At 47.5% G+C, this 15,667-nt stretch overlaps 1 protein-coding gene across 1 annotated transcript in view; it reads left to right on the plus strand.

The window, feature by feature from the left end:
• LOC125455504 (nesprin-2) overlaps positions 1-15,667 on the plus strand; it is a 367,488-nt gene that overhangs the window by 191,005 nt on the left and 160,816 nt on the right. Inside the window, exons 49-50 of the mRNA XM_059648913.1 lie at positions 9,224-9,349; positions 11,235-11,356. Coding sequence (XP_059504896.1) covers positions 9,224-9,349; positions 11,235-11,356 — 248 coding nt within the window. The remainder of the gene's footprint in view (positions 1-9,223; positions 9,350-11,234; positions 11,357-15,667) is intronic.

Genomic DNA, 15,667 nt, shown 5'->3' on the forward strand with positions numbered 1-15,667 from the left:
TTTCCCACTGTTTGTATCCACTGCACCCAGTGAGTACTCTCTGTGTCTCATCCATGTACATAGGCTCTATGTTCTCCATTTTCTCCCCCGTTATAAACTTTAAATGGACAGAAGAGAGCGTGATATAATTAGCAAAGAGGAATGAATGGAGATGTACAGGAAATGGTCAAGCTGCAAGAGGGTTAAGGAGTGAACTGACCTCGGAATTCTGATTCATAAATCTTGCATCGTGGGAGGACAAGTTAATAAAGCTACAAAAATTATTAAATAGAATCATAACTTTGATCATTCCGATTTTATAAACTGAACAAAAGAGTCCTCCATGAAACTGCACAAAACATCTGAACCTACAAATTAAGAGCAGAAGGAGACTGTGTTTTAAATTGATTCACTCAATGTGGGGAAGTAATTGCTTTGCTTTGTGATATTATCGCAAGACTGTTAACCCAGAAACTCAGCTCATGTTCTGCGTTTGAATCATATGGTGGAATTTAAATTCCATTAAAAAAATCTGGAATCAACTCTCTAATGGTGACCATGAATCCATTGTCAATTGTCAGGAAAAACCCATCTGGCTCACTAATGTCCTTCAGGGAAGGAAACTGCCATCCTTACCTGGTCTGGCCTACATGTGACTCCAGACCCACAGCAATGTGGTTGACTCTGAACTGCCCTCTGGGATGGCCTGGTAAGCCACTCAGTTGTGTAAGTCACTAGGAGGGATCTACAACACATGGACATGCAAAAGGCGGCTCACCACCACCTTCTCCAGGGTAACTAGGGATGGGGAATAAATGCTGGGCCAGGCAGCGATACCCACATCCTGTGAGTGAATTGTGTGTCATTGGCCAGGTCAGCATTTACTCTCTAATGGCCCAAAGGGCAGTTAAGAGTCAACCACATTCCTCTAGGTCTGGAGTCACATGTAGGCCAGACTGGGTAATGAAGGCAGATTTCGATCCCTAAAGGACAATAGTCCCAAATGGATTTCTCCAACAATCGACAATGGTGTCATGATGATCATTAGACTCTTAATTTGAGAATTTTATTGAATTCAAATTCCACCACGCCCCATGGCACATTCACATCCAGAACAATACCTGGCTTCTGGATTAGGCGTCTAGTGACAGTAATGTTACAAGGCCATCAGCTCCCCTCCAGGCTGCATGACCTTTGTGTCTCATTCAAATTCCACACACAGTCATAGAGCTGTACAGCACAGAAACGGACCCTTCAGCCCTACATGTCCATGATCTGATATCCTAAATTCATCTAGCCCCATTTGCCAGCATTTGGTCCACATCCCTCTAAACCCTTCCTACCCATGTACCCATCCAGATGTATTTTAAATGCTGTAACTGTACCAACCTCCACCACTTCCTCTGGCAGCTCATTCCATACACACACCACCCTCTCTGTGAAAAAGTTACCCCTCAGGTCCCTTTTAAATCTTCCTCCTCTCACCTTAAACCTATGCCCGTCTAGTTTTGGACTCCCCCACCCTGGGCAAAAGGCCTTGTCTATTCACCCTTTCCATGCCCCTCCTGGTTTTATAAATCTCTAGAAGGTCACCCCTCTGACCGTGACGGTCCAGAGAAAATAGCCCCAGCCTAATCAGCCTCTCCCTGTATCTCAAACCCTCCGAACCCAGCAACATCTTCTCTGAACCTTTTCAAGTTTCACACCTAAACCTTTCCTAGAGCAGGGAGACCAGAATGGAGCACTGTCCCAGAAGTGGTCTCACCAATGTCCTGCACAGCCACAACATGACCTTCCAACTCCTCTACTCAATGCACTGACCTGTAATGGCAAGTGTACCAAACACCTTCTTCGCTACCCTGTACCTGTGACATTCCCATCTGTTCCTGATAACCTTCGATTCCCTCAGCCTAATGAGGATCTAATTCCATCTTAAAACTACTGAGTGAGCCTACTTTCACCACCTGCTGAGACAGAGAGTTCCAAAGTCACACGACTGTCTGAAAGAAAAATAATTCCCTCATCTTTGTCTTAAAAACCGGGCCCCCCCAGACCCCCAAGAGGAAACATCATTTCCACGCTCACTTCAACAACACCATTCAGGATCTTATAAGCTTCAATTAAGCCACCCTAACCCTTCCATACTTTCAGGGGAAACAGCTCCAGACTATCCAAACCAAGCTTCTTCCATGCTAATGTTAACCCCTACACCATTAGCTTCAATATTCTGCAATAACTCTGTTATCCACAACGCATCCTACTCCTTAAACATTGGTTAAACAATTTTGATTAATCCATGTGGAGTCTTCCAGACTACCTTGAGTCCTTATAAGTGTGTAAATAGACTCTCTTTAATGATTCATTCTAATACTTTGTCCACATAAACACCAAGCTAACTTTCATTTCCTGTATTCTGTCTTCTTCCTTTCTTAAATAGAAATCATATTTGCTATTTTAGTCCAGTGGAACTTTTCCTGAATCGAGGAGAAATTTTGAAAAATTAACACGCATTACCTGTTTAGTCACCTTTTTTAAGACCCTAGGATGGAGTCCATCTGGGCCCAGAGACTGTCAGATCCCACTTCCATTAGTTTGCTCAGTCCCATTTCCCTGGTGATTGGAATCTCACCGAGTTCCTCTCTCCTTTCCAGATCCTGATTTACAGCTATTACTGGGATGCTTTGTATCCTCTATAGTTGAAACTTCATTTCATCCGCCATTTCCTTATTTTCTGCAATTGAATACCAGTTCTCCTTCTGTAGAGGACCAACACTCACTTTACTTATTCTTTTCCATTTTAGATACTTACAGAAACTCCTGCTATCTATTTTATGCTCCTAGCTAGCTTTGTCTCACATTCTAATTTCTTCGTTCTGATTAACCTTTTAGTCATTCTCTGCTGTTCTTCATACTCTGCTGAATTACTGACTCATATGCTCTTTCCTCGAGTAATTTGCTTTTCCTAACTTCTTTAGCTAACCACAGATGCTGTGTATTCCCTTTAGAATGTTTCGTTACAGTAGGAATATACTCACTCTGAGTATTCTGAAATATCTCCTTGAACACCAGCCACTGTGTCTCTATCTGCCAGTTCACTTCAGCTCACTCAGCTTTCCTGCTCACACAGTTGCCCTTAATCATGTTGAAAATTCTAGTCTTGGACCCAGTCTTCTCCAGGTAAAACTGAATGTAAAATTGACTCATGTTATGATCACGAATATTGATAGGTGCCTTTATGCTGAGATTATTAGTTAATCCCGTCACCCTATTCTCACTGAACATTTCCCCAAGAATGTGTTACTCTGACAAACTATTGAGAAACATTCCATGAACACCTCATCCAGGGTACTGCTGCCAATCTGATTTTTCTGGCTTATATGTAGATTAAAGCCGACCTTTCTTTACCACGGGCACCCAGTATTTCTTCCTGTGTACTGCTTCTTACATTGTGGTTACTGTCTGTGGGCCTGTAGCCCTTTCCCTGTGATGCCCTCTTTTGGGGTGACACGGTGGCTCAGTGGTTAGCACTGCAGCCTCACAGCGCCAGGGACTCGGGTACGATTCCACCCTCGGGCGACTGTCTGTTTGGAGTTTGCACATTCTCCCCGTGTCTGCGTGGGTTTCCTTCGGGTGCTTCAGGTTCCTCCCACAGTCCAAAGATGTGCAGGTTAGATGGATTGGCCAGGCTAAATTGTTCAACAGTGTCCAGGGATGTGCTGGCTAAGTTACCCAGGAAACTGCATGGATGGGGAGAATGCTTTTTTGAGAGTCGGTGCAGCCTCAATCGGCTGAATATCCTTTATCTGCTCTAAGACAACAAAGTGTGGAGCTGGATGAACACAGCAGGCCAAGCAGCATCATAGGAGCAGGAAAGCTTGACATTTCGGGCTCAGACCCTTCTTCAGAAACAAGGGTCTAGGCCCAAAACATCAAGGTTTCCTACTCCTCTGATGCTGCTTGGCCTGCTGCGTTCATCCAGCTCTACACCTTGTTATCTCAGATTCTCCAGCATCTGCAACTCCTACTATCTCCGAAACAACTTTATTTGCGCTGTCAGAATTCTGTGAACCAACTCCTCTTAAATCTGTGATAACAAAGTGTGGAGCTGGATGAACACAGCAGGCCAAACAGCATCTTAGGAGCACAAAAGCTGATGTTTCGGGCCAAGACCCTTCATTAGAAAAGGGGGATGGGGAGAGGATTCTGAAATAAATAGGGAGAAATGGGGAGGCGGGCTGAAGATGGATAGAGGAGAAGATAGGTGGAGAGGAGAGTATGGGTGGGGAGGTAGGGAGGGGATAGGTCAGTCCGGGGAGGATGGACAGGTCAAGGAGGTGGGATGCGGTTAGTAGGTGGGAAATGGAGGTGCGGCTTGAGGTGGGAGGAGGGGATAGGTGAGAGGAAGAACAGGTCAGGGAGGCTGGGACAAGCTGAGCTGGTTTTGGGATGCAGTGGGGGGAGGGGAAGAACTGGGCTGGTATTGGGATGCAGTGGGGGGAGGGGAGATTTTGAACCTTGTGAAATTGACATTGATACCATTGGGCTGCAGGGTTCCCAAGTGGAATATGAGTTGCTGTTCCTGCAACCTTCGGGTGGCATCATTGTGGCACTGCAGGAGGCCCATGATGGACATGTCATCTAAGGAATGGGAGGGGGAGTGGAAATGGTTTGCGACTGGGAGGTGCAGTTGTTTATTGCGTAACCTACAAAGAGGCAGGCTGAGCTTGGGCCCATGCGGGTGCCCATGGCCACCCCCTTAGTCTGTATGAAGTGGGAGGAATCAAAAGAGAAGTCGTTGAGGGTGAGGACGTGTTCAGCGAGGCGGATGAGGGTGTTGGTGGAGGGGGACTGGTCGGGCCTGTGGGACAGGAAGAAGCGGAGGGCCTCAAGGCCAACTTCATGGGGAATGCAGGTGTATTGGGACTGGACGTCCATGGTGAAAATGAGGTGTTGGGGACTGGGGAATTGGATGTTCTGGAGCAGGTTGAGGGCATGGGTGGTGTCACGGACGTAGGTAGGGAGTGCTTCTTTATAGGTTATGTGGAACAATCCCTTCTCCGCACCTACACTGGCCCAAAACCCACCTCTTCCTCTGTTACATTGATGACTGTATTGGCGCCGCCTCATGCTCCCAAGAGGAGCTCGAACAGTTCATCCACTTCACCAACACCTTCCACCCCAACCTCAAGTTCACCTGGGCATCTCCAACACATCCCTCACCTTCCTGGACCTTTCTGTCTCTATCTCAGACTATCACCTACAAACCGAAGCCCATTTCAAGCCCACCGACTCCCACAGCTACCTGGAATACACCTCCTCCCACCCACCTTCCTGCAAAAATTCCATGCCCTATCCCAATTCCTTCACCTCCACTGCATCTGCTACCAGGATGAGGCATTACACTTCCGTACATCCCAAATGTCCTTGTTCTTCAAGGACCACAACTTCCTCCATCCAATGGTCGAGAACGCCCTTGACCGCGTCTCCCACGTTTCCCGCAACACATCCCTCACACCCTGTCCCTGCAATAACCGCTAAAAGAGAATCCCCCTCGTTCTCACGCACCACCCCACCCATTTCCGGATACAACACATCATCCTCTGACACTTCCGCCATCTACAATCCGACCCCACCACTAAAGACATTTTTCCATCCCCACCCTTGTCTGCCTTCCGGAGAGACAACTCTCTCCGTGACTCCCTTGTTCGCTCCATACTGCCCTCCAACCCCACCACACCCGGCACCTTCCCCTGCAACAGCAGGAAATGCTACACTTGCCCCCACACCTCCTCCCTCACCCCCATCCCAGGCCCCAAGATGATTTTCCATATTAAGCAGAGGTTCACCTGCACATCTGCCAATGTGGTATACTGTATCCATTGTACCCGGTGTGGCCTCCTCTACATTGGGGAAACCAAGCGGAGGCTTGGGGACTGCTTTGCAGAACACCTCCGCTCGGTTCGCAGTAAACAACTGCACCTCCCAGTTGTGAACCATTTTAACTCCCCCTCTCATTCCTCAGACGACATGTCCATCCTGGGCCTCCTGCAGTGCCATAATGATGCCACCCGAAGTTTGCAGGAACAGCAACTCATATTCCGCTTGGGAACCCTGCAGCCCAATGGTATCAATGTGGACTTCACCAGCTTCAAAATCTCCCCGCCCCCCACTGCATCCCAAAACTAGCCCAGTTCATCCCCTCCCCCCACTGCATCCTAAACCAGCCCAGCTCGTTCCCACCTCCCTGACCTGTTCTTCTTCTCACCTATCCCCTCCTCCCACCTCAAGCCGCACCTCCATTTCCCACCTACTAACCTCATCCCACCTCCTTGACCTGTCCGTCCTCCCCGGACTGACCTATCCCCTCCCTACCTCCCCACCCATACTCTCATCTCCAACTATCTTCTCCTCTCTCCATCTTCGATCCGCCTCCCCCTCTCTCCCTATTTATTCCAGAACCCTCACCCCATCCCCCTCTCTGATGAAGGGTCTAGGCCCGAAACATCAACTTTTGTGCTCCTGAGATGCTGCTGGGCCTGCTGTGTTCATCCAGCTCCACACTTTGTTATCTCGGATTCTCCAGCATCTGCAGTTCCTATTATCTCTCCTCTTAAATCTGTTCTATCTCATGATCTCCTGATCCGAGGTAATCTCTAACTATTGCACAAATGCTTTCCTTGATTAATAGTGCTACCCTGTTTAATCCAGAAAATGTCCAAACGGGATGTGGTCGAAGCACTGTTTGAGAGGAATTTAGACAGACAGGTGAACAGGCAGGAAACAGAGTGATGTGGACCATGTGCTGGCAGATGAGGTTTAGACTGTCATTCTGGTCAGCACAGACATAGTGGGCCAAAGGGCCTGTCCCTGTTCTATACTGTTCAATGTTCAGTGCCATACCTTCCGATTTTACATGTAATCCATAACTATTGAAATGACATCCCAGTTCTGAGGAAGGGTCGCCGGACCGGAAACGTTAACTCTTTTTCTCCTTCACAGATGCTGCCAGACGTGCTGAGCTTTTCCAGCAACTTCTATTTTTGTCGTGACTGTTGAAATGATTCCCAACTCAGTCCAAAAACATTTAATTGGCTGTAAAGTGGTTCAGAGTGTCCTGAGGTTTGGACTGTGGAACGCAAACATGGATTCACCCAGAATTCTTTTGAATGTGTCTTATTTAATAGCCTCAAAGATCTATTTTCATCACCACAAACCAAGCATTTATGTAGCCCCAATGTACAACTATCTTAAAATTTTCTACATTTTTCATTAGTAATGGTCAGCACAATACTCCCATCTTCATATATCTTGAAGTTACATTGTGCAAGCGTGCGATTCAGCCTGACCAGGCTATGACAGCTTTTTGTTTGACTTTTATCTCGATCTGTGGTTACTTGCTGACCATTTCCCTTTCCACACAATCGATGGCCACAGCTATTTTCACTTGCTGTGTCATCATCTTCTCTCACCTCTCTACTCAATTCTATGTTGAAAGAAACCATTCTTAATCAACTGTTCAGTCAAGATATTCCGGCCCCTTTTCCCCCCGTTTTGGACTTGCACCTAGACCCTCTGGCCTAAAGGTAGGGACACTACCACTATCTGACAAGAGCCCTCAATTCTCTATTCAATATAAATGTGGTTTCTGCATCAACTATGGGAGTGAATCCTAAAGTGTCTTAAAGCTTTGTCCCTCCCCATTCCCCCCATTCTGCACATGTCAATGAACCACTGAATGAAAGATGAATTAGGAAGTGGTTTTTGACTGCATTGTTAATTGGTGTTCCAGTCTTATCCATCAGCAGTTCTCATTCCTCATTTAACCAGTTGTTTAATGGATAATTGAAATCTCCTGTTGCTCCTTCCATTTCAATGGTTCACTTGGTGCTGTGTTCCCTACCTAAGGGCCAGGAGGCCAGAGTTCAAGTCCCACTTGCTCCAGAAATGTCTCATAACATCTCTGAGCAGAGCGGTTAAAGACACTCACCCTGGGGAGGTATTTCCACAGAACATGGGCACAACCTTACTCTTGGGTTAGTCTACAGTGTGTTGTTGAGTGGGTGTTATTCGGAGCTTGTTTGACACTTGTAATATCTCCACTATGTTTCTGTTTTTCTTGGTAGAGCACTGAGCCACACTTCCTCTGTCCAGCTACAAACATTGGCCAGTCCTAGACTTCACTCACCCATTTAATCTCTTTGCATATCCCCTGTATGTTCTCCCTAACCAATTAGTTTGGCTTTTTGTGAAAAACCATTTAGTTCAAAGGCATGGAAGTTACTGCTAAAACTTTATTGATCACTGGCTGAGCTTCCCGTTGAATGTTGGTTCAATCCTGGACACCAGCCTTTAGGAAAGTTGTCAAGGTCTTAGAGAAAGTGGAGAGGGGATTCACAAGTGGTCAGCATGGAATGAGGATCCTCTGTTCCTGTGGAGAGACTGGAGTACTTGGGATTGTTTTTCAAGTAGAGAAGCGAAGGGCAGATTAAATAATGCTCTTTCGGAGTGAGGGTATTCTGTAGAGAAATACTGTATAGTAGTCAGAGTTATTAACCAGGACGATATTAGAAAGTCATTGAATGGTGAAAAAACCTAACACAAGGATTACTTTTAGGGCTGTGGAAAGAGGTTCTATAACAATTTTCAAAATGTAACTTGGTACATATTTAAAAGGAAAAATGTGTGGAGGCTTTGGAGGAGGAAGAAGAGGTGAGCAGGACTGACTACAGATTGCCTTAATGATCCAGCAAAAAAAAAACACTGGGTAGAACGTGAGTAACCAGGTGTGGAGCTGGATGAGCACAGCAGGCCGAGCAGGAAAGCTGACGTTTCAGGCCTAGACCCTTCTTCAGAAAAGCATCTGCAGTTCCTACTATCACTAGGTAGAATGTGCTCCCTTCTGTAAGAAGTGCTGATTGAGGGAGGAGTTTATAAACACTATAACGTTGTGAAAAATCAGGGAACTTGTCCATCAGAAGGAACATTGGACCAATGGGCCTGAGGTATGGAATGAGGCCATTTTGCAGCTTGATTCTGCTCTGTCATTGCTCAGAATGGCTGGCTCTAGTCTCAATTTCACTGCCTTTTCTGTATCATAACCCTTGATGCACTTTCCAATCAAACAATCAGAATTGACACTGCATTCCTTGTAAGCAGTGATTGTATACCAGGGCAATGCCACATGATCATTAGTTCTATTGGCCCTATATTTGACCGAACCTAACATTTTACTCACTCACATTAGGTGGGACCTGCCAAGGAGATCATGCCAGCTGATGGGGCAGTCTGCCACACATTGCCCACTGGCCAGCCAACCTCTGCTGCTATGAAACCCAAGCTCTCGAGACAGGACAGCCTGCAGCAGCAGAAGGTAGCTGTTCTGCTCAATTATATTGTTTTTTTTATTCTTTCATGGGGTGGGATGTTGCTAGTGAGACCACTATTTGTTGCCTCTCCCTGAACTGACTGGGCTGCTCGGAGGACAGTGTTGCTGAGGTACATGTAGGCTGGACCAGGTAAGGACATGAGAGAGTCATTAATGAGAGTAACTTTGCATCACAGATTTTTTAATCGAATTTAAATTCTGCCAGTGGTGTTGGGGTGGGGGGGATTTTATGCCCATGTCCCAAGAAACCTAGCCTGGAAGGCCGTAGATGTGGAGCAGCTGCATTTAGCACATCAAACCTGCTCCAGCTTTCAATGAGCTCATGGGTGAATTGATCATGGTCTACTCGACTCCCCTCTGTTTTCCTCATAGCCCTTCCTGATTAAAACTCTGTGTGACTCGGTGTCCTGTGTTGCAAGGTTATTATTCCGGTGACAATACCAACATGTCACATCTCTGCATAAAGGAGTGCAGAGACATGGGGAAAACTGCACAAAGTTAGACAAATGTGAGATCAGTGTTGGGAGATTATAAATTTCATAAGAGAAGCCCTGAGAGAGGACTTTCAAATGTGGATAGCGCTAGGGCTGAAGTTTCCAATTCTGAGATAGGTCAGGAAGAAGGGCCCCAAATACCAGGTGGTCACTAAGAAACTCAGGGAAATTCATTGGAGACCACGTGAGCCAGAGGGGAGCAAGAATGTACAACTTACGGTGTAATCTTTTTTTCAATTATTCATTTATGGGATGTGATATTATCCATCACAAATTACCCTGGAGAAGGTCCGAGTGAGCTGCCTCCTTGAACCGCTGCAGCCCACATGTTGTATGTTGACCCACGATGCCCTTAGGAACGGAATTCCAGTATTTTGACCCAGTGACACTGAAGGAACAGTGATAGATTTCCAAGCCAGGATGGTGAATTATTTACTGGGACAGTTGTAAGTTGCTGTTCTCTTCGATCTGCAGCTCTGCCCCTTCAAGGTTTGGATGGTGCTGTCAGAGGAAACGGGGGGTGATACTGCAGGGCATCTTGTAGATGGTCTGCACAACTGTGTATATGTGGGTGCACTGTTGAAGGGTGTGCAGTGAGGGAACACCATATTGTTGGAGGATCAGTAGTTAAGGAGCGCCGCACTGTCGGAGGGTCTGTACTGAGGGAGTGCCGCACTGTCGGAGGGTCAGTGCTGAGGGAGCGCCGCACTGTCGGAGGGTCTGTACTGAGGGGGTGTTGCACTGTCGGAGGGTCTGTACTGAGGGAGCGCCGCACTGTCGGAGGGTCTGTACTGAGGGAGCGCCGCACTGTCGGAGGGTCAGTGCTGAGGGAGTGGGCACTGTCGGAGGGTCAGTGCTGAGGGAGTGGGCACGGTCGGAGGGTCAGTGCTGAGGGAGCGCCACGCTGTCGGAGGGTCAGTGCTGAGGGAGAGCCACACTGTCGGGGGGTCAGTGCTGTTAGAGGAGCATCAGTGTAATCCCCTGATGGCTGTGTTTGGAATGTGAGATTGATCATGTGTGTGAGGCTCTGGATTGTTATGTGAACACAAGACTTTGTGACTCAGTGTGAGCTAGCCCACTGATAGTGGTGCTGCTATCTGTGAATGAATGAGGTCAGGCAGAGTGCTCCTTGTGTAGATTAGAGACAAAGCCTGAACTGTGTGCTGTACTGCTTAGGTATTGGTAAGGCTTCAAGCTCAGACAGCAGCTCCTCAATGATTTCATTTCAACCTGTCAAAGGAAAGTGGAGCTCTGTCCTGTAGTGAGTGATCTGCTTGCTTCAAAAACTGACCAAATGTTCAGCTTACTTCTAATATCTGAGTGGAATGTTTTCTCTCACTCTCCTGAACAGTAATGTCTCGCTGTGTTATCTGCAGGAACTGGAGGTAGAGCTGGTCCAACACAGACACCTCACAGAGTACATTGCACTGCAAGTTGACAGGATGAACCGACAGATACACAGCAGCGAGGAGCGGGAGGCAGCTGAGCCCATCTCCAGGTAATCCCCCCAGAGCGACGTGGCCTCACTGCTGCTAGGGAACTCTCCCAATCAGAGACACCCGTCTCTCGATTGGTCTGGGATCGGCCTCCTGTTCAAAGGGATCACCTGCTCCTGTGGGAAGGGGCTGCCATTATTCAGTTGGGCAGCTGGGACCCCCTTCGCCAGCCTCTGTGAGCTGGAGCTGGCCTGGACCCTCGATGTGCTGGATGAAGGCAGGGGTTTCTTGGGAAGTGTCCCATCCCACCCTTTAATCATGTGACACGGTTTTGGCTAAACAAACATTATTGGAGGTGAATGCTGGAGCCAGGTCAGATCGCAATCCAGCCCATCAGAACAGGCAGAGGCCATTCAGCCCCTTAACCCTGCTACACATGAGCCTGAGGCCATTCAGCCCCTTGAGCCTGTTATACAGGAACAGGAACCATTCAGCCCCATTGCTTGAGCCTGGTACAGAGGAACAGGAGGAACACATCAGGCCCCTCTCCCAAGCCTCTTGTTCTGGATCAGGGGAGGCCATTCAGCCTACCCCTCAAGCCTGTTATGTGGGAACAGGATAAGTACTGTGTGGCTTTTTACTCAGAAAAAGAGGGAAGTGTTGCAGTGTCCTCAGTTGCTGTTACATTAGGAACTGGAGATAGAACATAGAACATTACAACACAGTACAGGCCCTTCAGCCCTCGATGTTGTGCCGACCTGTCATACCGATCTCAAGCCCATCTAACCTACACTATTCCATGTACGTCCATATGCTTATCCAATGACGACTTAAATGTACCTAAAGTTGGCGAATCTACTACCGTTGCAGGCAAAGCGTTCCATTCCCTTAGTACTCTCTGAGTAAAGAAACTACCTCTGACATCTGTCCTATATCTTTCACCCCTCAATTTAAAGCTATGCCACCCTCGTGCTTGCCGTTACCATCCTAGGAAAAAGGCTCTCCCTATCCACCCTATCTAACCCTCTGATTATTTTATATGTTTCAATTAAGTCACCTCTCAACCTTCTCTCTAATGAAAACAGCCTCAAGTCCCTCAGCCTTTCCTCGTAAGACCTTCCGTCCATACCAGGCAACGTCCTAGTAAATCTCCTCTGCACCCTTTCCAAAGCTTCCACATCCTTCTTATAATGCGGTGACCAGAACTGTACGCAATACTCCAAGTGCGGCCGCACCAGAGTTTTGTACAGCTTCACCAATAACCTCATGGTTCCGGAACTCGATCCCTCTATTAATAAAAGCTAAAATACTGTATGCCTTCTTAACAGCCCTGTCAACCTGGGTGGCAACTTTCAAGGATTCAGCCATTCTGTGCATCACTGCTGACCTGTTTCCAAACTCCATATACCCACTGGGGTTTCATAATCTTTCATAACTTGCTTGAAAAAAAACCATATTAATCTTGGTTTTGAAAGTTTCTCTTGATCCTCACACACATTGCTGTTTGTGTGAACTCGTGCTTCCTGATATGACCCCTGAACAGCCAGGTTCTGATTTGAAGTTCCCTTGTTTTGACCTCTGTATTGATTTTAATGAGGCCAGCCAGGCGGACAGCATAGAACGGGAACACCCGCACTGGGGCTGTAGACCTGGTCCAATTAGGGAGCCCTGGCTGGAAGATAGAAACAAGAGTGTCAGAGGTTCTGCTCACTCTGAGAGCTGGCTCTGAGGGAGCTGGATCAGTGTCAAAGACTCTCCGCATGTTAATAAAGGGTGACCTGGTGATGGGATACTGGCCTCTGTGGAGTTATTTCAGTGGCAATGAGAGAAAAAAATATGCTCCTGAAGAAATTCACCTGCAGTGGTTGTCTTTGAGTTACATCTCTGCATTTCTGGCATCATGTCATTTTTGGGAAACGTAACTCGTTCGATCCTGCTTTCGAAGTTTGGGCCCAGTATATGGAATTTTTTTTTCTGGGCAAATGAAAATGGGGCAGAAGAAAAGCAATGAGTAATTCTCCTGACAGCTTGCGGACCCACAGCCTTTTTGGATACTAGGAGCCTTACGTTGTGCAAGGCACCAGATACTAAAACCTTTCAAGAGTTAATGGATTTAGTAAAGGAATATTATGACCCCAACCCACGTCTAATTCTGAGACACTATCAGTTTTACTCAGCAATTTGAGATCCAGGGGACTCCGTGTCAGACTAGGTTCTGGTAGAGGCATGTGACTTTGCTTTCGCCTTTAATGAGATGCTGAGAGACTGGCATGTGGGATTAACAATGTGACTGTGCAGAAGCTCCTACAAGCTGAAACCGAACGAAACAAAACTGAGCTTTGGCCAAATGGTTAGCATTTTCTTCAGGATCGGGGCCCACAAGCCATCATATTTGCTGCCAGTATACAGACTCGAGGAGCCCCACTCGGCCTGAATTGAGTAATGAACCCATTGGCCAGTATCCAGGACAGTGCGCACCCTGGAAAGGCCACCCACATCTGGCTTGGGGCAGTTACATTGCTCAGCAACGTCCAAATCAGAACCAATCAGAATAACCATCTGGTTACATAGACACCTGGTTCTTGTGGAGGTCGATACTGGTGTGGCTGTACCAGTGTTTACAGAACCAATCTTTAACAAAATTCACTCTGGACCTTTCAGTTTGCGCAAGACCTCGGCTAGACTGAGAACCTATAGCGGGGAATCTTTACAGGTTAACGGGACAATTTCGGTTCCAGTCCCCTGTGAGGGGCAGCTGGTGCAGCCCCCACTGATTGTAGTAAAAAGCTCTGCCCCAAAGTTTGATGGGACAAAATTGGTTAAAGACGGTTGACCGAGACTGGCTGAACATCCTTCGATTAGAAAATGCCTGCCCGAGTGAAGTCCTAACTAAATAGGACTAGTGAGAGCAATTAAAGGTACCCCAGCTCCCAGGTCTATACCAGAGCGTAGGTCTTTCCTTGGGATTGGTGAACTTTCAGGGAAGTTCATACATAACATGGCCTCCATCCTGGCACCTGCCGTTGAGAAAGGGTCAGCCTTGGAAATGGCCTCTTAGCCAAGATTTAGCCTTCGGGGAAGTGAAGAGACAGCTACTGGTGTCCAAGGGTGTAGGTATACTGTGATCTGGCAATCACATGCGACACCTGCCCACGTGGTATCAGCGTAGTGTTCGCTCACAGCCCAATGGAGAGAGCGTGTACCTCCCGGACTTTGGCTAATGCAGGGCGAAAATGCACTCAGATAGAGAAGGTGGGTTTGTTGGTCATCTTTTTGTGAGAAAGTTCCACCAATATCTCTATGGACATAAATTAGTCATAGTAACAGACTACAAACATTGTGGTGTCGCCCGCAGCTCCAGGTCCGAAGCAGCGAGGGGCTCTCATTTTAAGTGCGTACAATGACAAGTTGGAACATTGTCTGGGAGGCTGAGTAGCAAATGTGGGTGGATTGAGCCACCTCTTGTTGGCAGATACACCATCGGTGCTGCCACCACCGCAAGAGTCCATTCTGGTTTAAACTTCTGGGACCCCGTTCCGGTCAGTGCTGACAATCTCAGGCTGTGGACACAAAAAGATCCAGCCCTGGCAAAACAAAACCAGCTGGTGGTGATGGGGCAAACAAAAGGGACCATCACAACTAGAACTGAAATCCTTCCTGACTCGGGGAAACCAGATCACTGCGGAGGGCAGCATTTTGTTGTGGAGAGCGAGAGTGATTGTGCTGAGCAAAGGTCACTGCCTGAACCCCACCAGGGTGATCCAGGGGTTTCCAGGGTGAAGATGCTGGTGAGAAGTTATGCCTGGTGGCCAGGATTGGATGCAGACATTGCTGCGTTGGTGGGGCAGTGCCCAGAGTGCCAACAAGGACAATAATTACTACCAGCAGCTGCCCCACATTCATGGGCATGGCCAGGTCAACCCTGGGCTTGGTTACTCACATTGACTGTGCAAGGCCTTTCATGGGCTCAATGTTCTTCGACATTGCTTACACCCACTCAAAGTGGTTGGGTGATGAAGTTCATTCATCAAATGAGGGGATAATGATAGAAACGCTGTGAGCATCTTTTGCAATACATGGACCCCCACATTTGTTGGTCACATATGATGGGCCATCATTTACCAGCAGGGAATTTGAGTAATTCCCAAAGTCAAATGGCATTCCGAATGCCAAGGACCGCTCTGCACCATCCATTGTCCAATGGTCTGGCAGCAAGACCAGTCCAAAAGTTGAAGGCAAGCTTAAAGAAACAGCCTACAGCTTCACACGATACCGAACTGTCTCAGTCCCTCTGCTGGAGCTATCCCTGTAGCTGCAGAAAGAGTTGCTAATGGGGAGAAGACTCCTCACTAGGTTAAATCTGATCGTCCCAG

This window comes from Stegostoma tigrinum, chromosome 10 (genome assembly GCF_030684315.1).
Source record: "Stegostoma tigrinum isolate sSteTig4 chromosome 10, sSteTig4.hap1, whole genome shotgun sequence".
Lineage (NCBI taxonomy): Eukaryota > Metazoa > Chordata > Chondrichthyes > Orectolobiformes > Stegostomatidae > Stegostoma > Stegostoma tigrinum.